The 26,383-nt window shown below is 36.9% G+C and overlaps 1 protein-coding gene across 1 annotated transcript in view; it reads right to left on the bottom strand.

Moving 5' to 3' along the window:
- Window positions 1-4,662: 4,662 nt before the first annotated feature.
- GUCY1A1 (guanylate cyclase 1 soluble subunit alpha 1) overlaps window positions 4,663-26,383 on the bottom strand; it is a 36,725-nt gene continuing 15,004 nt past the window's right edge. The window contains exons 2-9 of the mRNA XM_033060766.1: window positions 17,894-18,310; window positions 15,379-15,440; window positions 12,907-12,965; window positions 11,408-12,117; window positions 9,541-10,026; window positions 8,877-9,020; window positions 6,860-7,014; window positions 4,663-5,713 (exon numbers count right to left, since the gene is read on the bottom strand). Coding sequence (XP_032916657.1) covers window positions 5,512-5,713; window positions 6,860-7,014; window positions 8,877-9,020; window positions 9,541-10,026; window positions 11,408-12,117; window positions 12,907-12,965; window positions 15,379-15,440; window positions 17,894-18,142 — 2,067 coding nt within the window. The 5' untranslated portion in view covers window positions 18,143-18,310 and the 3' untranslated portion in view covers window positions 4,663-5,511. The remainder of the gene's footprint in view (window positions 5,714-6,859; window positions 7,015-8,876; window positions 9,021-9,540; window positions 10,027-11,407; window positions 12,118-12,906; window positions 12,966-15,378; window positions 15,441-17,893; window positions 18,311-26,383) is intronic.

Raw genomic sequence — 26,383 nt, 5'->3', positions numbered from 1 at the left:
CCTCCTGTTAGAGGAATGTAATCTTAGCCATGCAGAGCAAACTAATCATATGTGCAAATTTTCCCCAACATCATCTGCAATCAGTGGAAAGACTCCTGTTCATCTTCATGTGCCTGTAGTCCAAAGCCCCTGGGAATGCCTTTGTCCTTAATATTCTTTTGGCAGGTTTTGTCTGGGCTGAAAAAATCAGAAGAGTGGAAATGTTTCTATGTCTGAATCCACCCCTTTACAAATCCTTGGGATGCTACTGGATTCTCTCAGTTATTTCCCACTACGTGCTGCTGTATATGCCGGATATGCATTTGCCATAGTGGTACAAAAATTTGTGATTTTGTACTGCTCAAAAAATGAGAAGCAATTTTAGCACAGATCTTTGAAGGCCATCTTATAATGACACTGCAAAGCAATGTGCTCATTTACACTTATATTAGGAAATGACTAGTTTGACTTTGTTTTCAGCATCAAAAGTCTACCAAAGTAGATGAGACACACAACTTTATAAGGTTGTTTACTTCGTTTCAGATTCTTTCAGTTTATTACTTCTTTGACTGGTTTTCCAGCATCATGTTCCACCCTAACTGCACATTTAACATTTAGATCCTACTGCTTGTGCTCTGGAGAGTATGTATCTTTAAACTGTGGCATCTGGATGTAGCAAAGGTTCCAGAATCATTGATTATCTTTTTTTTATTTGTGTTTCAGTATCAGAGCAATGCTCAGTGTAATGCTCAGTAACCTAAGACAGTGGTTTTTACTCTCCCTTCGTGCTCTGCATAAAAGGACTGTCAGTGAACATACCCAAATAGGATTAGAAAATTTAAAATAAAAACAAAACCAAACAAACCTTGTGTCTGATTATTTTCTTCCTATGCAGTTGTGAGCAGCCACACCATCAGAGGTGATTTCAGAAGTCTCAAAGACTGTTGTGGCATACACCTTGCAGACTTTAGAGGCAGAAAAGCAAGTCCTAGCTCTCATTTCAGAAAGTTGAATTTGGTTCCTGCCAAGCTGACTTATGATGAACTGGAGCAGAGTTTTGAAAGCAGCTCAGTACCTCGTACACACTATGGCAAACAGCCACAAAAGTCTTTGCTGTTGCAGGAAGCAAATCTCCCACCACTTTTTCAGAACAATGGGCAGGCATGAAACAAATGTTAGCAGCTGGAGTGGCCTCTAGTTTGTAGGATGGGTGGGGTTTGGAAAAGAATCCCATTGCCAAGATTCAAGAGCAATTCCCTTAATTCTGATGGCCTTTAGTTGGAAATACTGATTTTGCCCCCTGTACTATTAATTGTAGCTGTTTCTGGAAAGATTGCAAAAGAAAGTGATGGGAGAAATAAACTGGGTTTGGGGGAGGTCTGAATTCTGCCTTCACAGGTTTTCCCAGGAAGAAGTAGATCTGTCCCAAGGGCCCAATTAATCTGTGTCCTTCACTGTTTTGTTAGTCTCTGTGACTCCCTTTGCTCTGATTTTGCACAGTAGTTCAGAGAGAAAGAAAGCATCAGCTCCACATTAATTGCACTTCCTCTGACACCAGCAATGCAAATTTTTTTCAACATCCCCCTGAAATCTTATCAGGTCATGCCTGAATGAAATAAAATTAACTGAATTCTTTTGGTATAGCTTTTACTTTAGCTATGTCAATGTTAAGATTCAAAGGACCCACTTATTTCGAGGGCCATTTATGCTTCTTTCGCAAAGAAACTGCAGTGATAAAAATGTATCTTCCATCACATACTCTAAGTGTGAACAGGAATCAGCCACACAGAACCTTCATGAACCAATAAAAGAAAATTTCACACATAACAAAACTGTTTCTGGACGCAATACTAAAGTATTTTTATATTTTCATAAATAGCATTGCACAGTCTCTGGAAATTTCCACAATATTATACACTATACTACAGAAGAGGTCAACTTAAAAACAATTCTTTTATTTCCTTCTAAAATGTCCCAGTATTGCACCAGTTAAATTGCCTTCCTTCTGTTTATGTCAACAATTTGCTTATTAGCTTTCTGATTCATTTTTTTCAATTTAAGTGAAATGATTAATTAAAAGGTGAAAGGAATATTTTAGATCTAAGTGAAAAGATCAATTAAAATATTTATCCCTTATTAAATATATATTTATTCAGCAAAATAATTTAAACAGAGGAACAGCTTCAGTGATTCTTAAATTATGTTTAAAGCTAAATGGACTGAGGGGGGTTTTTGTAGAACAGGTCCAAACACAAGTACATTTTAAAGCACTTTCATGAATCATTGTCTTAAATATGTGCCTAAATCCTATTTACTTCACTAAGACTCAAGCATGTTGCTTTCTGTGTACACTAAAGCACCTTATCAGAATTATTCCTGGAAGGTTGTCACCACTAGAGAAGGTATCTACTGGCAGATTTATATGGAATTTGGCTTTGAGAATGGCCATCGCCCAGTCCAGCAATAGTTGTCTTCTAGGGACAAAAGGAAATTCCCTCCTAAACATACTTCCCATTCAGTAGATTTGCCCATTTGGTAGGTGTGAGAAAAAAAATTTTAGTTTAAAAGCCTATTTATTTCTTAAAAGGGACAGATAGATTCATACTGACCTCCATCATTCTTGGTTTAATAACATAAGCCAACTGAACTGTGAGGAGACAAATACTCCCCCATTTTTATATCCAGGGGTACCCACATGGGACTGCTAGTAATTTCTGGGTACTTCTCTCAATAGAATTGTATGACCAATATAATATTGGAAAGATCAGTGTCCAAGATTTCAATAGTTCTTGTTTCCTTGAAACACTGCAGTCTAAAGTGTTACAAATACATGTGTTTGTATATATGTGCATATATATCTAGTGTGTGCAAGAGAGATGTGTATTTTTATAATATGCAGACTTTCTGGTTCTATTTTTGTGCCACAGAACTATTTCTAAGCATCTCTGACGGACACAGTAGGCCTCAAGGATTCAATGGTTCAAGTTTTGCTCCTTACGGAAATCTGAATTGAAATATGGCTTTAAGATGTTCTTAATTCCGGTATCTTCTAAGATTTTTTCTCAAGATTCTGATGGTACATGTATGAATTTCTACCAAAAACTAGTAGGATAAAATGGTTCATTGGGGTCACAATGTACCAATGAGTTTCAGAATGTAAGATCAGAAAACGAAAAAAGCCAGCACCTTAGTCTAATGTAATTGCTCCCCGTAAATATTAAGAGAGCAAAATGTGATTTACAGTAATTTCACGAATACAAGCCGCAGCAATTAGACAAAAATTTTGGTGGAAACCCGGAAGTGCAGCTAATATTTGGGTGCGGCTAATTTATGAACAAAAATGTGATATCTGCCCTTACCTGGTATCATACCAGTCCAGTCCCGAGCCGAAACAGTTTGAAATCCATGGTTTCCCGTTGTTCTGACGATGAACCAATCAGAGAACAGCTTATTGCCTGCCTGTGGATGGCAGCGTTACTGAGGGGCAGGGGTTGTTATCGGGGTGAGTTACCTCGGCGAGTTACCTCGGCAGTTCGATAAAAGTGTGTGATATTTCTCTGTACTTTTTAAAGTGTTTTCAGTCTTGTGCGGCTGCGGGGCTGGCTGGGCTCGCAGGGAGAGGGCTGGGGGAGCCTCTCGCCCCGCAGGGAGAGGGATGAAGCGGGCGATCAGCTTGCAGGGAGAGGGCTGGGGGAGCCGCTCAGCCCGCAGGGAGAGGGGTAGAACGGCCACTCGCCCCGCGGGGCTGCGACGGGTAGAGCGGCCGCTCGCCCCGCGGGGCTGCGACGGGTAGAGTGGCCGCTCCTGTGCCAGCACAGAGATGTGGCTCCGCTTGGAGCTCAGCTGCCTGCCCGCGCGGCTAAGCGGCTGTTTAAAGGCAACGCGGATCCATTGGGAATGCTCGCAAAATGACCACACTATTGTTCCTGTCTTTTTCGGCTTGTAAATAAAGGGTGTGTCTTTTTCACTTGGAAACAATGTTTCCGAGGTCGGCAGTAAGCCAGTAAGCCCCGGCGATCCCGCGATTGTGTTACTAAATGACGACTTTGTGAAAGTTCACAGCGAACTAAAGTGCGGCTAATATTCCGGGTGCGGCTTATTTATTGACAAAGACATCAATGTTGCCAACACACCGGATATGCGGCTTATACTCCATGCGGCTTGTATTCGTGAATTTACTGTAGTTGGAAGTGGTTTGAAGAGATTTTTACGGTTTGATATGCCAAACCTCAAGGAGGTGAAGAGGCTAGAATAATAACTAATAATACCTGGTACTACTGGGAGTAGTAGTAAGTCTATAAGCTGTGCAGTTCTCCAGCCTGCAGTTGGGATCAAACTGTACAGCAGAGAGGAATTTCTGGCCAGATGGATCTGCTAGTTAGAGGCAGAATCCTAAACTCACAACTCTTAATTAACTCTATTGTGCCAGGCCCAGAGGCAAAGCCTTTAAATTCTCCATTCATATTCCATCAGCAACAACAGAAAAGCTTGTACTGTAGTAGTATTATCTTTGTAAATATATTCATGTTTAAAAGCATCTCTGTTCACCTGAAAATTCCCTTGGCAACTTTAGAGTGAGCATGCAATGGGCATTTCCATAGCACATCACATCCACATTGCATCCTTGAATAAGGATCAGAGCTTTAAACTGGTGTGCTTCCATTTCATACAGTCTGACTGGAATTTCATTTCTAAGCAAACATTTCAAAGCATACTTTATTACATTCTGTTAAAACATTTCAATTTTAAATGACAACAAAAAGAAAACATTTATTGCTGTAATACATAATAACAAGTGGATATTATAATTTTTAAGTACTTTTAAAACTCTATGAACTAAAATAGTTTGATGATTACAGAGACGTTAGTATGTGATTATACAGTGTTTTAATCTATATTCATTTTATATACAAAATAAGGTTCATGAAACAGTAAGCAGTAACTCTGCTGTGCATGTGTATTAGCTACAATTAGCAGCGTGATCCAGAAAATGCTGAGCACCCTCATACTTTGACCAGTCGGTGTGAGAAGATGGTCAGCAGCCTTCTAGGATGGGGCCCACACAATGGACTGGAAGGAGTATGTGATGGCAATGACAATATTTTAATGGACATTTTCTTACGGAATTTCTAAGAAAAAATATTTTCATAGTCATTGATAAGCACCAGCTCACAACACTGCATGTAGCTGCATCACTTGCACATTACATTTCCTGACAAACTGCATACACAATACATCTAGAATTCCCAGTATAGAGAGAACTGTAGTACTTACAAATTACCACAGGGAAAATACAGTTTATAGTAGCATTTCCAACAGTGACGTTGCAACATTGCTTTTGCGACTATGTTCCTTATGCAAAGGAAAAATAAAAAGTAGTCAGTGACATACTTCCTGAAATTTTAATACTGGCTTTCAGGTGTTAACAATCTAAAGTGCTTTCAGGTTTCATACAGTTTTAAAAAATTTCAATTTATTAAAAAAAAATCCAAATATTTATAAATTTATTCTATACATTTGTGAATGTACAATTTAGTCTATTCCTGTTTCCTCACCGAAAAAATTGGCATTGCCATCTCCCAAATCTCTCTTTTGAAACCAAGTCTGTGAGTTTGTTCCTTGAATATAAGCATCCAGAAAATAGCACATTCCAGGGATATCACTCGGAAAATTTGGGGGAAGCTCCTCTCTTGAGCGTGGTGTGAACACAAAACCTGGGTATTCCTTTAACAACCTAGAACAAAAATTAATCATCTTGATTAAAAATCAATCAGTCACTAATAAGTGCAGACATTCAATAATTCTTCATGTATGGCAGGGAAAATCGATTTAATTTTTATAGTTATTTACTGGAAATATAAAAAAAATAATGTTTACTTGGTAATCTTGATAACCTAGTAACTTGTGCATCAGTGCAAGTAACAGTATCACCTGTTTTTTTGTCTTGTCAATGTTTGTTGTAAATATTTTTGTATATGTTTGTTGTAAATATTTTCAAAAATTATTTAGTGCTAAAAGCTAGCTCATATCCGCACATTCAAAGAATGCAATATTGTGAACTTCAATAATTAAACTATTCAGTTAATTAAATCTCTTGTCAATTTTAATATTATTTGCTTTTTCACAGATTGAAATAGAGACTGCTAATCTGTAGGGATAAATGTTAAGAACTCGTATCAAAGCTTTCAAACAATTACTGCAATATACAGGAGTTGTGCAAGCTGCCGTAATGTTATCAGTGTGTCTTTAGAATTGGTGAATGAACTTAAAAAACACCAAACAAAAAGGAGGTTAACACCTTGTTCACCCCAAAAAAAAAAAAAGAAACTCCATAATGACAACAGTTTACCTATTAATCAAACTGCCTATTTTCTAGGGGTACGATTCAAAATGATTTTCCATATGAGTAGAATGGAAAAACAATCACTGTTGGCCAGCACTGCTTATGTTGACATACATAAGCACTGGTGATGCTAATGCTCTCTCTGTGTTTTCAGAGTGCATGATCAAAAGGGTTTCTTTCTCTGTGTTTTAATACCTGTGCTACTTTTTTCTAAATCACCTATCCAAGATCATCTAAAGCTTGGCATCTTCTATGTCACGTAACACATGCTGCAGGGGATGTCAGGAAGGATCCTATGCCAAATTCTCTATCTGATGTTGGAGGCAAAACCTTGCCACAAGGCATTATCAGATATGTGGCAGTGGGTACAAGCTGAGTAGGAGCAACAGACTACAATCTAGGCTATACTGAGGGTAGCAGAGCTTCTTTGAAAGGTAAAAAATAATTTATAATTTTGCTTACTTTAACCAGCCAAAAAAACAACAGGAAGATAATAGACTACTATAGTAGGTGGACATTTTACGTTCTGCACTGTACCTGTAGGTTGTTGGGCTGACATTTATTTTTCTAGGTATACTGCAAGATTCAAACTTATTGGCAAGGGTTACATTATTTCCAAAAAGGCAATAACGAGGCATTTTAACCCCAACAACTCCAGCAAAGACAGATCCAGAATGAAGGCCAATACGCATCTTTAAACAAAAGAAAGAAAACAACATTATTAGGCAAAATAGAATTGGTAAAGTCAATTTTATAAATTATTCTTCATTAAAAAAAATAAGACTGAACTACTAAAATAAACAGAATTAGCAAAGTTGCCTTAAAATGTCTGTACTCTGGTCATTACTGTTCATGGAGAGGAAACTAGTTGAAGTTTATCTTGAACTGCATTTTTGTCAGTAATCCTACCATATCAAAATATGACTGTGAACTGCTGTGAACTTAGATTCATACTCAGATTTTTGACTCTTACTTAGCTGCTGCTGCTTTCTGTGGTTCTTTTTTTGTGGGTTTGTTGGGTTTTTTTGAGCTGTGTTCTTTCTTTCATGCATCTTACACACGTGTAGAGGTGTTTTCTTCAGAACAGCATTCTGACTAAATAATGGCATGATGTCAGAAAGCTTGTATGCTTACTCTGCATACTACTTTTTACATATCAAGACGGTATCATACCGTTATGAAGAAGTTGCAGTTTCTAACTTTGACTGTAAAAACAGAAAAACCTGCAACAAAACCAAAATCCACCCACATAGTAAAGATGGTTGAAATACAGCCATCAAAATTTAAGTCTGATTCAAAGTACGCCATTTGCAGTCACACCTTTTTTTCTTGGCAATTGATATGTAAAATGACAATGTGATAAATTTATTGCTTTTCACAATAGCCAATGTCTTCATGAAGCATTTAATTAAAATATTTCATTAAAAATAGATTGTTTCTTTCTAAAAAGTTTCTCTTAGGTATTGACACAATACAACTTTTTTCTCCTTATTTTAAAATAATTTTTAAAATGTAGTAGTAATGTTTGCATGTAAATTATAAACTTGTTATAATATTGCCAGGATGTTTCCAGATTTTTTAAGTGTAACTTAATTTGATACTGCAAAATACAAAAAGAACAACATTTATTTAGAATACAATACTGCTGTTCTCTGATAAATGTGAAGCATATAATCCTCTTAATAATCCTCCCCTCTTTTGTCTTGGAATACAAGTATTCCTTAATCAAAAATTAAAAAAGGAAGAAAAGCATTAAGTTTTTGGGAGGAACAAATGAAAAGATAAATGTTACAAATTAACAAATTAAAGACATAATGAAGTGAGGCACCTCTATTAAAAATACCAGGATGCCATTCCAGGCCATTTGAACTATGTGGAAGGTCTACATAATTTTTCAGGCACACAGGCCTTTCTTTTTCTTTCTTAGTAAGAGATCCTGTATGAAATTATATAGGGTCTATATAAAAGATAATCCTATATGAAAATTTCAGTACATGTGTAAGTTCTCACTGAAAGGAAGCCATAAATATAATTACCACTGAATGTAACAATTGCTTTGACAGCATTAACACCACTATCTTACGGTGGTTCAGTATCTGACTGTGAAACAAGAACAGCACTTGAATCCTTTAAAGATGTGTGGATTAGTACAATCAGAATGTCTTGGGGCATTCATATTCATAGCTTCTGCGTCAAAAGACTTGGACGTCTAATTTGGAGAGAGGATTAGTAATTTCCTTAAAAAAGCGAATATTCCATGCCACCGACAGTTTTATTGCTACTGAGACAAGAACTGCAGTGTGCCAGATTGCACCTATTGGCTTCACTGCATTTGTTTTTGGGTTGATTTTCAGATCTCTATTTCACCTTTACTGCTCCACAAAATTCTCATCCATAGATCTAAAGAGGTAAGCTTCTCCAGCCAGTCACTTGATTCCCCAAATTCTCTAAGTTAATGCAATGATTCAAATTTCCTTGAGACAAAATCCCAAAAAGCAACTAAACAAACAAAAAAGCTCACTTTAACCAAATAAAATACAATAAAATATATGACCTTGATAGGCTCTCCATGGGGAGACACCACCTCGTCTGACAGTTCCATCATCTTCAGTGCCATCAGTGCTATTTGAACAGCATGTGTTTCACTTTCTTTGTGTAAGCCTCCAGCAACACAGTAGGCATCTCCAATAGTCTCAACCTAAAATAGGGATATTTGTTTCTTATTCTTAGACTGTTTGGTAAATATACAAGAACAGCCTAACTTCAGCAAGAATTGCAACTACATACAATTCTTGACCAAGTCTTAGTTTTCCTGCAAAATTATTTAAGTACTGGACAAATCTTGTAGTGTCATGCAAAAGAAAAAATTGTCCAACTTTTATTTATTGCTGGGCATAATTCTAAAATAATTTTCCTTTTTCATTTACTGTCAGGCACCCCTGGCTACATTAAACACCTGTTTACTCCAGAGTCACAGCACTGTAATTGAAATTAATTTTTAAAATTAACTCTTAAATTTTGATGGGTTTCTTTCTTGGCTGAATGAACAACTGTTTAGGTTGACTTTTTGTTTTGTTTTGTTTTGTGATTTATTTTGTCTTTCATTTGAAAATGGTTTATGGCAAAATTATTTTTGGATCTCTATTATCTTCTGTCCCACTTTGTCTTAATTTCTTTTCCTGCTCCAGAATCCCACAGAAAAGCAATGAATTGTGTACCTTGTAGACATCTAGCTCTCCACATTGGTAATCAAAGCGAGTATAAAGCTCATTAAGCATGGTGATAACCTGCATAGGTGAGCATTGGGAACAGATGGCAGTGAATCCAACAATGTCAGAAAAAAGCATTGTGACATTATTAAATTTCTTGGCTTGTACAACTTGTCCCTGCCACAGCTGCTGAGCAACCTCTCCAGGAAAAATTGAAAACAGAAGATCTACAGTCTTCTTCTTCTCTTCTTCAAGTGCTTGATGGGCGTGCTCAAGGGTTGCTTTCAGCTTTCCTAATCTCTTCTTCAGTCCATCCTGGGCTCTGGCCTGCTCTCCTATCAGAACAACATCTCTTAAAGCATTGTGAATGGGAATATCAGAGAGATATAATCCACGTCCTGTAAAATCTTCTAGTCTGTCCACACAGGGAGATCCCAAGAATAGAATGGCACTGGATTCAAAAATATAGATCATTTGGCCTTTAAGATCCATTACCTGAAACAGTTAACAAAACAAGAATTCATGAAAACATGCATGGCAATAGTCTAGAAGCAAGAAGTTTTACAGAAAATACATTTTGCTAATATGTAAGAAAATCAAGACCAGTCCACAGTCCTTACATTTTCATCTAGTTGCTTAGAGAAAACATGGGGTGCTGAATCACAGAGCCATCAAGTAAGTTAATTTTTCTTCAGTCCTCTGGTGCAGGAGGACTTGTACTCCTCAACTTAGGGATAAAAACCTAATTATGTTTGAGTATCAGTTCATCTTAGGGATAAAAAAACCCCAAAAAGAATAATTTTGTGCATTTTCAGCATTTGATAAAATGTGTTACTGAAATAACCTCTGAATTTCTACTAATAACCAGTTCATGCATCACTTTCTCCACAAGATAAAGTAAGAAAATCTGCTTCAGTTTTATCATAGGATGTTCAGTACTCACTTTAAAATTAAAGGCAGAAATGGCAATAATATCCAATTTTAATAGTCTAAAAAAGAAAAATATTTTGTGTGAAGTGTTTTTATGTCCCTTCTGTAGTCAGTTGTGTAACATGAAAGGTGCTACAGAGCTTAGTTTAACATAGCTTTGAAAGACTACTTTTTAAATAAATCTGTTCCTTACTAATAGACATTTGCATATCATAGCCAACTCTACTACCCCTTGTAATCATTCTAGTGCAGAAATGGATCTGAGATGAAGTAGCTACGGTTTTTAGCTACAGCTTTTTTACTGTTCTTCATTAAAGTTTTTGAAGTGTTGAGTCTGAATTGGTAATTCATCCTGAAGTGCCTAAGGTGTATATTAGCTGGAATTCAGCTAGGACCAGGAACAAATGAGAACAGTCCTTGAATATTCAATGTCTTCACTGTCACCTTCATCAATGATAGTTGTAATCCCATCAGCTGAAACTAAGTGGAATCTTTGGTGATTGCATCTGATGAAAACATCAGAGTACCAGAGATACCAAAACACCAAAGGCTGAATGATCACAGAAAACACCTGTTTATTTTCCCCAAACCTAGAGTTGTTCCCAAATGACTCAGGGGCACTTTGTTAAAGCTTTTCCTGTCTTTGTGCTGAAGATGCACTTATTCTCAGCAGCATGGCATGTCATTGGCTTTGTCTCAGTATCTCAAATTATTAAAATTAGCAGTCAGATTTTACTTGTGTAGAAGTCCTAAAACAAAGTTTTGACTGAACATTTGCTTCAGAATCTGAATTACATTTGACTACTCTAATTAAATCATTATTATACAGTTGTATCAGATGTTCAGATATAGAAAATGCAAAATGCACTATGTTTTGCAGCTATTTTAACTCCATTTGAAGAAAACAAATTTCTCATAGAAGTAATAGTGATAGAAGGTCTCTTACCATGGACGGTTTCATATCAGTATTATCCCATCTTCTAACTCGTACAGTGAACTGCATATTTAACATTGTCATTATTCCACTAAAAGTGCAGCTTACTTTGGGGGTAAGAATTTCAAAATACTCTTCAAAATTGGGCTTAGCTTGAAATTCTCTCCTGGTCAAAAGTCTTCTTATGCCATTTCCAATTTGAAGAACTGACATATCCTTGTCAAACATAAAATGAAATGGGAAAGTCTTACAGAACACAGAGGCAGGAATCACAAGTGAAGACTGTGGTTTACATGGAGATAAGGAAGGTTTTGCACTTTTGACTTGTATAGAATACAGTAAATAAGGCTGATTAGCAAACTCAGTGCAATCATTATGAAAACAAGGAGGCATGAGCATCACTTCCGCCTCAGTTTCATACAAAATATGAGCTGCTGCTTTAATGATACCAGGTAGAATAAGACTTGTGATTTTCTTAGGAAAGAAATAATAAACATTTAAGAAGTCCTGATCCTTCTCCAAGCATAATATGGAGGCATCTTCAAGTCTGTCCTTTTTTCCTGCTTCTTGGCTGTGGCCACTTTGCTTCAGCAGAGTAGTGAAACTATTCAAGAAGTCCTTAAGGGTGCCTCCAATAACCCCTAATATGTATTCATCCTCTTCATAGCATATTTTGAATAGCTCTTCGCCAAGAGATTCCCGTAGAGACTCCACGGGAACACCTGCACAGAACCACATTTTAGTCAGAACTGCACTCATCATCCTGAATCACAGGCTAACCTTCAAATGTTTTTCAACCTAGGCTAAAACAAACTATCAATATCTTTCCCTGATGTAGCATTGACAGCTGAGGGCACTGTCATTTAGGAGTCTGGGAAACAAGGCCTGAAAATGGGAGACAATAGGTAGTAGTTTAGAAAGATTCAAGATTCAGTGGTCTTTGTAGAGATGTAGACAAAATGGATGCATGTTTTGGCACAACTTAATTCCCTTAGATTGATACAAAGGAGTAAAATAAGAAGTTTAAAAACTAATATAAGAATAAAATAGGATCTGTAAATGTAAGTGTTATGTGTAATCCAGTAAATTAAATGACCTTGGGAATATTCTGGAACACTGGGGCCAATTGGCACTGAATGGTTCACATCTTTGCTAGTAAATATTTTTTTCCCGGATAGCTGCATGCAAACTGACTGTTGGAAATGTTCCATTTCCCCAACTGTTACTGGGAATCCTTTGAAAAAGTATTGTCTCTCAGAGACCAACTGTGTGCCTGGACCAGTTTACCAGTTTAAGTGTACAGAAGACCACATTTTAGTTCCAGGAAATGTTAATTTACTATTACAGATGTAGCCAGAGTTACATATTACAAATTACAGAGTTCTCTTCTGACACACAACAGTCTTCAGAATATGAAGCAACATATTAGTAACAAGACTAATTTATATAAAATATTATATATATATATAATTATTTATTTTAATATATATTATTAAACAAGCTTACATTACCTGCTGCAGTGGCATGATCACTGATTATTTTTTCAAAATCTTCTCTATCACCAGTTTTTCTGCAAAGATCAAAAAAATATAAATAAATCCCCTAAATTATCAAGATAAATGCGGTAAAAATAATAAATACTGAAGTTGCATACCTTATCTTTAAAGGTATAGACCCAGTTCTGCAGATCAAATAGGAAGTTTTTAATTAATTCAAAAAGAGGTCTTGGTAGGCTCTTAGATTATCCCACGCATTCCTGGTAAATTAAAGTTTTGGTGGTCTGAGCTCAAATTATGGATTTTGGTCAAATGCTATGGCCTATCTTTGTTAACAGTCCTGGTTTTTTGTTTAGTCTGTGTTTTTTTCTTGAAGCCAAAACTACATTTCCTAACATATTGTATAATATAATTGGAATTTATATTCAAGCATTTTTTTGGAATTACAGTAATTTCACGATTATAAGATGCACCTGATTATAAGCCGCAGGTCCAGGTGTCAGCAACTGTTACAATACAGAGTGGGATAAAAGGTATGTAATCTATCACCATCTGTTGAGAGTGGGGGCAGTGATCCTTATCTCCGTGGGAGATATTCTGCTAATGGGCCATCCATTGAAACCAGGCGGGGCATTGTTCTTTATCTTTTCAAACCCATCCTTCCTCCAGCCAGTCATTTTTCGCTAATGGCCCATTGAGTTCCACTGTGTGACTGATAAAATTACTTCATCGCATTGGAAGTCGCTCCGGCCCAGGGGAAGAGCCCAACATTTCTTACCAAAATAAAAACAGAGGTTTTGGGACACTAAGGTAGCCTTTTCTCCACTGGACTCAAGAGGAAAACCGGATTTCTCCACATCACCACTGGACCTCTGGAGGGAAACTGCATCTTCTACAGGAGCACTGCTCCAACTGAACCACATCTGTCACTGCAAGAGGACTGCAACCACCATTTAATGGGACTGCTACCAACACCCTGCCTGACGGGGTGTCAGGTTGTACTCTGGCTTTGTCAGGGTTTGGAGTTTGTTTCTTTGTAGCACTGTATTTCTATTTTAATTTCCCTAGTAAAGAACTGTTATTCCTAATTCCCATATCTTTGCCTGAAAGCCCCTTGATTTCAAAATTATAATAATTTGGAGGGAGGGGGTTTACATTCTCCATTTCAAAGAGAAGCTCCTGCCTTTCTTAGCAGACACCTGTCCTCCAAACTAAAACAGCAACTTTTCGTTCTTTGTCCATATATAAGCCGCACCTGATTATAAGCCGCACTTCCGGGTTTGGATCAAAATTTTAGTCCAAATGGTGCAGCTTATGATCGTGAAATTACTATACACTGCATGTAATTCAAAAGAGGTGAGAATGTATTTCTGCTTTGAGAGGAAATACAAATAACAACTATTAACTTCAAAATTACTTTTTCATTTGTAGTAATACAGATATTTGACACAAAACTGCAGCCTTCTGAGTTCTCTGAGGACAATAAATGTCAAACTGAATGTTTGACTCAAAGTTATGAGAACAACATATAGCTTAGATTAACCTTCATATAAGCAATAAACTCCTGATACATGCCTTCTGAATTTCTTCACTTGGAACATCATAGATATAGTCATATGCAAAAGCCATACAGACATTTGGATTTGTGATTTGTTTTACATTTGCATTATTGCCTCCTTCAGAATATCACAGTAATTTTCTCTTTTCAACTAATACTCCAGGGAAGCAACACATAATTAAAGAATGGGAAAACATTCATAGCAATAAGCCAGTCAGCAATTGCAAAGCACATGTGATCTGCTATCTTTGGTTCAGTCAATGTCTGCGAAGTGCTTTAAAAATATCAAGTATAAAGATACACTGCAATTATCGATTATTATCATAGTGAGCAACAGTGTAGTTTCCAACTTGATTATTTTTCTTCACTTCAGAAAGCAGATTTAAACTGATGGGTTTATTTTTTCAGATACATTCAATAAACTGAATCCTCAGTGTATCATGAGATGCTAAGAAATTTTTACTCTCTACAAGGCTCAATTGATTAGCATTGGATTAGTACTGAGAAGTGCTGAAAATTGAACTGAGTTCGTCAGAAACAGAAACCAGACGCCAAGTGAGCTCAGGAAAACATCCAAGTCAGTATCTGTAGTGTATGAGTGTTCACTGTATCAGAAACTAAGTTCTTTTGTATAATACTATTTGTATTTAAAACTCTTTCCCTGGGACCTTAGAAACACTGGGCTATATCTATATACAACCATATCTATTGTTCCATCTATGCCAAGCAGTCTCTGAGCTCTTCCAAAGTCCTTGCATGCTTCCCTGTACAATTTGCCCACTAAATCAACTTTGTGAGTGATGTAAATATTTATGAGTTTTTTAATATAAACTAAACCATTACTAGCTTACATTACATGAAATGTTAACACACCAATTTGACAACATTTTTGCAGTGAAGTTAGTTAAAAACCTATTACACTTACATACCTGGCTTCTTTTATTCTGTGCTTTGCAAGTGTTCTCTGCAGTGCAAGATTTAGCCTTTCAAACTGAGGAGAAAAATAAGTATGTCATATATATCTATGTAATTGCTGAAAATTTAATCATGAGATAACATTTCTATACACAGAATTACTTTGCCATCCTTAGGACTAACAACTTTTCTTCAAGACAGTATTGTTGTGAGAAACAGCATGTTACTTCTATGTTAATGGGGTTTACTTTATGTTCATCTCTTCAGCTCCAGTACCACTATAATTAAGCTCCTCAGTACATGTGCACCAGCGGGTGTGTATTTTAAATAGTGACGTTCTTTACCTCTAAGTTTTCAGATGGCAATAAAGACAGCACTGCTAAGAAATAATACAACCATGAATACAAAATTAAAGAAAAAGAATAATTTTCACTGTATATGCCACAACTCCAAACATCTTATAGATGAAAATCTAGTCAATGTAGACAGCCTTTATAAAAGGATTCTCTAATAAAAGACACTTTAGTCTCTAATAAAAGACACTTTAGAGCATAATGAATATTTGCCTTAAAACACTTCAATCCCATGATTCTATATCCCTTCTGCAGTTTCTAATTGGAGCATATGGAACATCTTCCAAATATGCATATTTCAAATTGTTCTCATTCCCTGAAGAAACTAGCAGCTTTTACTGCATCTTTTACTTTTTGTAATACCATGAGAAAAGTTTGCACAACTGAAGAAAATATCATGTGAAAGAAAGGCAATATCTTCTGGAGATGTTTTCCAAGGAAAAATCTAAAGTGAGTTAGATACATATATACATATCTATATATATATATACCATATACCATGTAAATGAACACAACATAAATTACATCTGTGTGGAAACTGATACAGTAAGTGGAATGCCATCCAATCCATTACTTATAAATGGGCAATGTTCTCCATATTTCTGCAAAGAAAGAAGCAAATTAAACAACAAGCACTACATTGTATCTCAAATTTAATCAAAAAGTTGTCTGGATGCACTTTCTCGTGGACTTCCATGCATAGCTCGCTCTTTCCATGAGAAGCTGACAAATAACAGGGGCCATGATGCAACCCCATTTTGGAGCTTCCAGCTGGAAGAAGATGATTTTACTCAACAACATTTAAGTTAGGTAAACTACCTAAGCAATGATAATATGTTTCTAAACAAGCAAAGCCCTTTTATGGAAGAATAGGATTAGGAAGATGCCTAGGGCTTGATCCCAAGTCAGCATGACAACAGACTTGGACACAGTTCTAATGAATATGACTTGAATAATTGTAAATAGTAACAATGATAACCTTGAATTTCAGTGGTTCCTAGGGTACATGGTCATAGCATCTTCACTTTGCCAAGTTCTGACCCAGCTGATGAACTGGTTTATCATAATTCTGTAATAGGCAACTGCATACATTTATACCACTCTTTAAAGAGAAAAAAACCACTAGCTATTAAAAATCCTACCAACAACTATATACTAGAAAAGCGATACAGCAATCATGACACCCTGGAAAGGGTACTTTGCCAGGTTATTTTTGGGCTACAAGTATTTTCCTTTATAAATTTAGAGATCAGTTTAAAGGGATGCATTCCATCTGTATAAATGCAGCAGAGGTAAAAAGGAGTTTTTCAAAACTTAATTATCTAGGGGTTTAGTGAACAGGTAATAGATGAAGAGCTACATAACCAGATCTGCAAATAGATTTAACAAAACTACAGCACTTTAAGTAAGGTACACTGAATGTCCAAGTAATGGAATTGTAATTAAATGAGTACACACAACTGTCCATCTGCTATTTGTAGTCCTGATATATCAATCAGTTCCTTCAAACTTCCCACTGAATTTGAGACAAGGACAAGAGTTGGATGTTGTGGAGCAGCATTTTTCATGTTCTTTTTACAGAGATAAACCAAGTATTCATCTCCACTCAAGCAAGCCTGCTCTGGGCCTGTTTTCAGTTAAGTTGAGCAGAGACATAAGAATATCTCTGGTAAACACAAACAGTAATGGTTTTAAAAATAGTATGACAGGATATTAGTATCACAGCAGATGGAAACATCCATTTTAAATGTTTGTGATAATGACTAATGCACTTAGCAGTTCGGATTCAGTTAGGTGAACTGATGAGATGACCGCATAATTTACATAATTAGGTAACAAGGCAAAATTTCTATTACTGTATTTCTATGTTAAAAAACAGTACAAAAATACATGGATTTAAATAGAGCAATTAAAAAGATCAGTGGAAGGTTGCAAACACAAGGCAAAAATAAGGAAAATAAAGTGGAAGGAATGGTGTGTACAACACAGACTGTGGCCAAATTATATCCAGAAGGAATGTAAGTGGATTTAAACTACGGAGAACTACATAAGAACACAAAGTTTTAAGTCAAAGCAACTTTCTGAAGGCTTACATCTAAACACAGGCACAGAATGCTTTTTCAACATTTACAGTTAAATGCTATTAAAGTTTTATTATTATTTAATATCTGTTTACCTCAGGAAAGATTAGTTTGCAGATGCTTTCAGTTAGTGTGTGCAGGTACACTCTACTTCTGCTTGTTTTCCTTTGTGGATTGTTTCCTTGACCATCTTTTTCATGGACTTCTTTGCAGATGGGCAAAGTTGCTCTAGAGCTGTTTTCTGTGCAGTCCTTGTCATGTTCCTCAGTAATGTGACCTTGAGTCAGTAAGGAGAAAGGACATTCTCCTGTGATCTTCAAGTCTTTCAGTTTTGTACAGAACATACTGTAACGAAGTTTCTCTCTTGAGATTAGGAGTACTTAGCTCTGTGTTTAATAGTTCTCTTCTGTTTACTAACAAGAGCAGAAGATGGCAGAATACTAAGTTGATAAGGTAACCACCGTGGAAGGTTACTGGTAGCTATAAATCACCACAGGAAAGAATCTGTGCCCCTACAAAACAATAATTTTAAAAAAAAATTAGAAACATTAATTTTCTCTTTTAAATTCCCGTGATATGCCTGTTTTATCTTAAGAACAGTAAAATAATGGTTTTTTGAGGACTTAGCTCAGGAAAGCACTTACTTCCATCCCACTTTAAGCATGTAATACCTACTGACTTCAGTGCTTCAGGTCCCTCAAGTTGTGTGCATGGTTAAATTTTGTATGAGTTGGGACTCAAGTGATTAAGGCAGAGGACTTGTCTTACCTGACACATATTTTGTCACATTGATGGATGAGGTTTCTGAAAGAGCAGAATTCAAATGAAGATACCTTTCTGATTATTTTTAAGTAGCTATTAAAAACTATCTCATATGGGACAATGAAACAGATTACAGTAATTTCATGATTATAAGATGCACCTGATTATAAGCTGCACTTCTGGGTGTCGGTAAAGTTTCGTTCTTTGTCCATATATAAGCCCCACCAGATTATTAGCCGCACTTTTGTTTGCAGTGAGGATCCGCGTGCAACTTTCACAAAGTTGCCAATTAGTAACAGAATCGCAGGATCGCGGGGTTTGCTGGCTCGGCTTGGGGTTGGGCGGCTGCCGCTCAGCGGTGCCCCGCTGCCACCGGGGCTGTGCAGGCTCCGGCTTGGCTTGGGGCTGCTGTGGGCTCACACTTCTGGGTTGGCAAATTTCTGAATTTCATTCATGTATTGGCCGCTCAGGAGTATAAGCCACACTTCTGGGTTCAGATCAAAATTTTAGTCAAAATTGTGCGGCAAATAAATGTGAAATTACTGTAGTTATGAATACTTATATCTAAATTTACTTGATGTCCAAGGTATCCTTTATGTAATAGAGAAACATATGACCTAAATTAGTGTGTGTACTTCTTAAACAGTAAACCATCCAAGACCAATAGAGTCTCTTGTAAAAACAACTGACTGGCGACAACTCACGTCTTGGGAATTTGACCACACAACTGCAGTTGCTTGGAAACAATAAGGGATTTTTATGCTTTTGAAGTTGGTATATTAAACAAAAGGCTGCACTTTTAATTTTAATAATGATTCCATTTGTCACAGGGCAAAAGCCCAGCTAGAACTTAATCTGACTACTGCTGTAAAACACAAAAATGTCTTTACAAATACATCAGCAACAAAAGGAGGGCTAAAGAGAATCTCTATCATTTACTGGATGCAGGAGGAAACATCAAGGACGAGGAAAAGGCTGAGGTACTTGGTGCCTTCTTTGCCTCAGTCTTTAAGAACAGAACAGTTGCTCTCAGGATACCAACACCCTGTGCTGGAATACAGAGAGCAGAATGATGCTCCTATAAACCCAGAGAAAATGGTCAGTGATCAGCTACTCAACTCAAGATACACAAGTCCATGGGGCCTGATGGGGTCCACCCAAGGGTCTAAAGGGAATTGGCAGAAGAGCTCACCAAATCATCCTCCATTATTTACCAGTAGTCTTGGCTAATTGGGGCAGTCACAGTTGACAGGAGGTTAGTTACGATAATGTCCATCCACAAGAAGTCAGAGGGAGGATACGACCTGAGAGCCTGACTTCCGTCAGTTTCAGTCAGCCAGGGAAGGTCATGGAGCAGATCATCCTGCGTGCCATCACACAACACATGCAGGACAACCAGGGGATCAGGCATAGTCAGCATGGGTTTAGGAAAGGTAGGTCCTGCCTGACAAGTTTGGTCTCCTTCTATGACAAGGTGACTTGCTTAGTGGATGAAGGAAAAATATAAAGTCTAACCAGACTCAAACAAAGCCTTTGACGCTATTTCCCACAACATTCTGGAGAAACTGGGGCCTCATGGTTTTCCCAAGCATACCCTTTGCCAAGCAAAGAACTGACTGGATGACCAAGTCCAGAGAGTGCTGGTGAATGGAGTAAATGTAAATCCAGTTGGCAACCTGTCACTAGTGGGGTTCCCCAGGGCTCAGTAATGGACCCAGACCTAGTTAATATATTTATCAATAACCTGAACAAGGGGATTGAGTGCACCCTCAGTCAGTTTGCAGGGAGCACAAAGCTGGGTGGGAATGTTGATCTGCTGCAGAGGGACCTGGACAGGATGAATCTATGCACAGAGGCCAGTCATATGAGGCTCATCAAGACCAAGTGATTGTTCCTGCCCTTGAGGCACAACAGGTCCATGCAGTGCTACAGGCAGAGGGAGAGTGACTGGAAAATTGCCTGTCAGAAAAGGACCATGCTGGGGGTGCTAGCCAACAGCAGCTGAACATGGGCCAGTGTGTGCCCAGGTGGCCAAGAAGGCCAATAGCATCCTGCTGGCCTGGATCAGCAATAGTGTGGCCAGTAGGACCAGGGCAATGATTGTCCCTCTGTACTGAGCACTAGTGAGATCACATCTTGAGCTCTATATCACTTCTGGGTCCCTCACTATAAGAAGAACACTGAGGTGCTAGAGTATGTCCAGAGAAGGGCAATGGAGTTGGTGAAGGGTCTGGGGTACCAGTTTTATGAAGAGTGGCTAGGGAAGTTAGGTGTGTTTATCCTGAAGAAAAGGAGGCTCAGCAAAGACCTTACTGCTTTCTAAATGGAGGCTGTAGCAAGGTGAGGGTCTTCTCTCAGGTAACAAGTGTCAAAATGAGAAGAACCAGCCTCCAGTTTTAACAAGGGAGGTTTCGACTGGATATTAAGAAACATTTCTTCAAATAAAGGGTGCTCAAAAATTGGAACAGGCCCAGAGAAGCGGTAGAATCATCACCCTCAAAGGTATTTAAAAGACGTGCAGATGTGGTACTTAGGGACATGGTTTAGTGAAGATGATTTATTTCAGTTAGACTGAAAAAAGCTCTTTCTTTCTATTGACTGTATCTCATTGAATCAGATCCTCTCATCCTCATATAATACTCTTTAAAAAAAACCCTTGAGAGCTTCTGATGACTCTGGAAGTAGCTAAGCATTAGATTTTTCTCTCTGGAGATAAAACAACTACTTCTCTCAAAGGCACTAATAAGCTTTAATAAGGCTGTGCACTACACCATTTATTTTTGCCCCTGAGATACCCTAAGGGCGTTTGGGGTCACACAGCAAATGTAGCAAGATTAAAAATAACTAATTCCCTGATACAGGTTATCAGCTGCTGCTTTTGAAAGGCTGTAATGCATGGCACAACAGAGGAGGGCTGCAGACACAGCACAAATGGCATGGATAAAAGGAGAAACAGGCAGGAGCTACTTAGATTGGATCTGCTGTTGAAAAAAAATATTTGGCAGAAAACCCCCTTTTAAAGTATGCTGTAATACTGATGGTGTCTGGCCAGGTTCTAGGGGACATCTATCAAAATTAACGTCTTAATTTAAGAATCAATAAACACAATGCTAAGAACAAGAGGCTAAAGAATGTTTACATAACATTTTATATTTCTGATTTCAGTTTTTCAGTTGTTTCTGCTGTGTGGACTCAGCAATACTTCCTTTTTTACTGCTGAATAACAATGTGTAGCAAATAAGGCAGTGAAAAATTTAAAGCAAGAACCACACTCCAAATACATAATTTATATAGTGCTTTATACTGAAAGCGTTGTTATAGATAGATAGATACATACATATATAGATATTTTTATCCATAAGCCATTACATACCTGATATTACTACACTAAGAAAGAAAAGTAGAAAAGAACCATATTTTATGTAGTTGGACTGATGTGTGTACTGAAGTTAAATACACATATATACATGCACAGTAGTCAAAGTTAAAAAAAATTATGGTTCTGATGGCTCTTACATATATACTTACATGCTTTGCTGAATTTGGGCCTTAAGCTTTGAGATAAATTTTGAATTTATAAAATAACTACTAAAATTTTTAAGTCAAGTATATCAGCACTTTGAAAGGAAAAAAAAAAGCCTCTGGAATGTATTTTTGTAAAAAATGTAGAATTACACATTTTAAACATCTCTCAGGGAATACAACACTACAAATATATATGCTGCTATTTAAACAGATTTAAGCAAAAGTTCTCCAGTGAAGAATGTAAGAAGGAATTAATGGATAATTAGATAGAAACAATTATTTACTGCATTTGTACTAACCCAAGTACAAATTTGTACTAACCTAAGTGAATGATCTTCATCAAGTACCAATGGTTTCAATGAGTTTTCGGTTTCTTTTGTTGCTTTTGTCCTGCTGATTAAATTATTTCTCCTTTTTTAGAAAACAATGATCTGGAAGTATTTGGGGTTCACTTCCATGCTAGCATATTGTATTTTAACTAAATCACATTTAATGTTATAGGAAAAATATCCAGGCAGGTAGAATCAGTTCTGTAAAGGAAGTGATGCCATTGGTTCACAGCTGAAAAGTCTCCAGAAGCTGCCAAGTGGGAAGAGGAGGTCCCAGAAGATAGTCATGAGACAAGACTTTTCAGGGGGCAAAATGGGCACTAATGTGAAGATCCCTCAGTCGACAAAACTCCTGGACAGGCAGCTACTGTGTCTGCACCTTCTTTTTGTGATGCGACCCTTTGCACTGCAGGACACCTACAGTCAGCCTCTTCCTGCCCTGGTGGGCACTGGAATCTTTGCCCTTGATCTGAACATGATCAGATGTTGGTCTCTCATCTGTCGTTATTTATGAACACATCATAACTGACTTGCAAGAAAGTGGATATCCATGATGTTTCTAGCAATAATACTGTTGTACAACACCAATATCAGATCTTAAAGCCCAAATCATGAAGACACAGTTCCTAAAGAAAGTCTTCTGAAGAACCATTCTCTAAGCACCTGAAGTTTTTGTTTTTACAGAAACAAACTATATTCTTTGATAACAGAGATCTCGGTTCAAATCCATTATCAATTTAACAGGTATAACAATTTTCAAGCTGTGGTCAGTTCAAAACTCTCCCTGACCTCTGCAATGACAAAACTGGAAACAAAGTAGAAAACCTAATCCCATGACACTTCAGAGGATTCAAATACTGAAAAAACCCTATGCATAGACTAGTTCTTCTTTTATTAAAACATCAAGTTTGCATCTGAGATCCTAAGTGCATCTTGCTCTTAAATTAAGAAATGTTCAGCAAAGAAGTCTATTGTATTACATGAAAATCTGTCTCACTCATATGGTAATTAGTGGTATTAAAGGTCTGACAGGAGAAAGATAGTGAATGATAGAGATATTAATGAAAGATAATGAATGTGTAGAGAATAAAGAAGGAATTTCAGCAGTAAAATGGACCTTAAAAAGGTAGGAGAAAGATAATACCACACATTACAGGTTAAGGCAAAGATCTGCAGATGTGTTTCAGGAATGAGGAACACCAGCCCTCTCACTGTTCAGCATGTAATTAGATATTTTCTGACCATAACAAATAAAACAGAAACATGAAAAGAAGTTTCTGGTTTTGATTCCTCTCCAAACATGGAGAGGGCACAGGGCAGCAGCAGAGTCTAATGCGAATTCTCCATCTCTGCCATATTAATTGATGTTGTAGTTACCTTGGGAAACAAACTGAAAATTAAAATTAAATAATCTGCTGTGAGATCAAGCTACAATCAAGCAATTTATTTAGTGTTTGACTGAGTACATGGCACTATGTCACTCAAAAAATGAAGATTACACAGTATAGTCATAGATGCAGAATAACTTAACAGCCCTCAAAATGCTCCGTACGAACATCTCATTCTAAGTTTACATCTATACTTGTCTCACAGTCAAAATGTGTTCCTGTATGTTTATTTTTACTATCTGCTTGTAAATATTTCCTTCATTACAACATTTATTGACATTGTCATGCAATATGGATCAATGAATCAATCATACAGTAAAATCTCTAATATTAACACAGCCATTTATAAGAATTAAACAACACCACTTGTCAACAGTAGCTAAAGGTAGTCCATAATCTTAATTTATGAACATGGCACAAAAACTAAAAGCAACATTAAATTATTTTCTCTGATGACGAGCAGTCCTTCACTCAGAGTAAGACAGAATATTGTATGATGGTATGTACTAAATCATACATGTCTCTTTGTTAGGTGAACTGCTGCATGTTGACCAATAATTTAAAAAAAGTAGTTTGTTTTGCAGCAGTCAAAAGATATCACTGACTGTACTACTTTCTGTAGTACAAGAGTGATTGCAGCACTTGCAGGAGTGGTGTGGAAACCTTTGCCTCCACAGAAGCAGCTGTTAACTTCTGCCTTTATGTAAGAAAATTTATTTTATAAGAAAGGGGTTTGCTATTCACACTCAGTTCTAATCTCTGTGGGGTTCGGAAACCATTGCCTTTTGCCCCCTGCCAAACAGTGCCTCTGAAGAGAGCAAGGCAGGAACTGTTCTTTTTATGCACAGGCAAAACACAACTAGTTTCCAATAAGACAGGTTAGAACCCAGCACCCACCCTATCACTAGCTGTTAATTTTTGTTTCAGTTTCTGTGCCTATCAGCTGACAAACACAGCTAAAATAACTAAATCTTATAATTTTGTCTTAGTAATATGAAGTACAATATCTGCATATTATTTTTTCTACTTCAAGTACTGTGGGTAGCAACAAAAAGCCCTGGTGATTGGTCCGTTTCCAAGGATCTTAGGGACGTTTCTAAATTACTAAGAGAACACACCTCAAGTCCACATCAATATATAAGCTCATATGTTAAGAAGTCAAAGCAAGTATTTACTAGTCTTATTAAAGCCCATACAAATAATTTAACCTTTCATTGTTTGCTTCATTGTTAGTTTAAACATGTCCTGGGTAAATACATTTTCAAAGCATTCATTTGTTTGGATATTGCAAAGCCTAGGAGTTGAGGTCTAGAAACCCCTTAGTATACATGACTATTCCATCTTAAATCATTACCATCTTGTGTAGATCCAGGCTTTACTTATTTTACCAAGTAGTACTTTTCTTTCCTGAAAGATTCTAGGCTTTTTCACAATAGATATTTCTGCTATCTGAGAAAAAGCAATAACTGATGAAAAGGTTGTTACCCTCTCTACAGATCAGGGTAAGACATGATATGGAACAGTGGACTTCACAATAATTTACTGGTGCCCAACAAATTACTAGAAACAGCAACCTCAAATTCTACTCCAGCTCCCAAAAGAAATATGCTTTGCCAGGCGTTAACTTTTCTGCTTGCTCACACAAAATTTCCACCCTCCTTTCTTTCAAGAAAGAACCATCCTGGTTCTGATCTGTCTTTACCCCAGATCCCTTTAAGAGTAGTCTTTTATAATTTTTTTTTCCAAAGCACTAAAATTGCCATTGTGAGCTGTGCAAGCCCAGTTCCAGTGTTCGTACTCTCTGACTATATGACTGCTTAGGGCAAGCTAAAAATCTAGATCTTGCTTACAAGAAATCTTTCTCCCCACATAATGTCAATTTTCCTCACATTTCTACCTTTTTTTTTTTTTTCTGTATAAATTGTTTTAAGAAGCAGAGAAACACAATCAAGTGTTTGGTCTGCACTCCAAATTGAATAGATTGTTTTTGCAACATTAGACAGCTACCAAGTCAGGATGTGAAGAAAATAACTACCTTTGTTTTGAGAAAAAACTAAATTATCTACTTTTCCATCTTGTCATCTATTTTGAAAACAAGCTTCAAAAATACACATCAACTTCAAAACTACTAATATGTCTTATGGTAATGAGACAGACATTTCTGCTGCTTTAAAATATTAGCATTTGTGTAATAACACCAAACACTATATCTTAATATTGAAACTAAAGTTCTTGAAGACAGGGCAAAACTCTCATTTTAAAATATCACTGAATTTCTTATACTGGTTTTGTGACTGACTCATTTCCCTGTAATGGTGTGAAGCAAGTTCCTGGATCCAAATATACTCCTGGGAGAAGCCCAGATTCCAGATGTGAAAGTTATATTGTATCTTTGGTTTCAATTAAAAGCACAGGGGGAACCTTAATTACTACACCCATGTTTTCACATATAGCTAAAGGAAAGACCGATTCCCAAATGCTGCTGATAAAATACATATTTGCCATTTTAAGTATCACATTAAGTATTTTTGTAGGGTAAATATTTTCCTATGCTAGGACCAAATCACATGGAGGCATGCTG

This window comes from Catharus ustulatus, chromosome 5 (genome assembly GCF_009819885.2).
Source record: "Catharus ustulatus isolate bCatUst1 chromosome 5, bCatUst1.pri.v2, whole genome shotgun sequence".
In the NCBI taxonomy this organism is placed as follows: Eukaryota; Metazoa; Chordata; class Aves; order Passeriformes; family Turdidae; genus Catharus; species Catharus ustulatus.
This window is presented reverse-complemented; position numbering and strand designations above follow the sequence as displayed.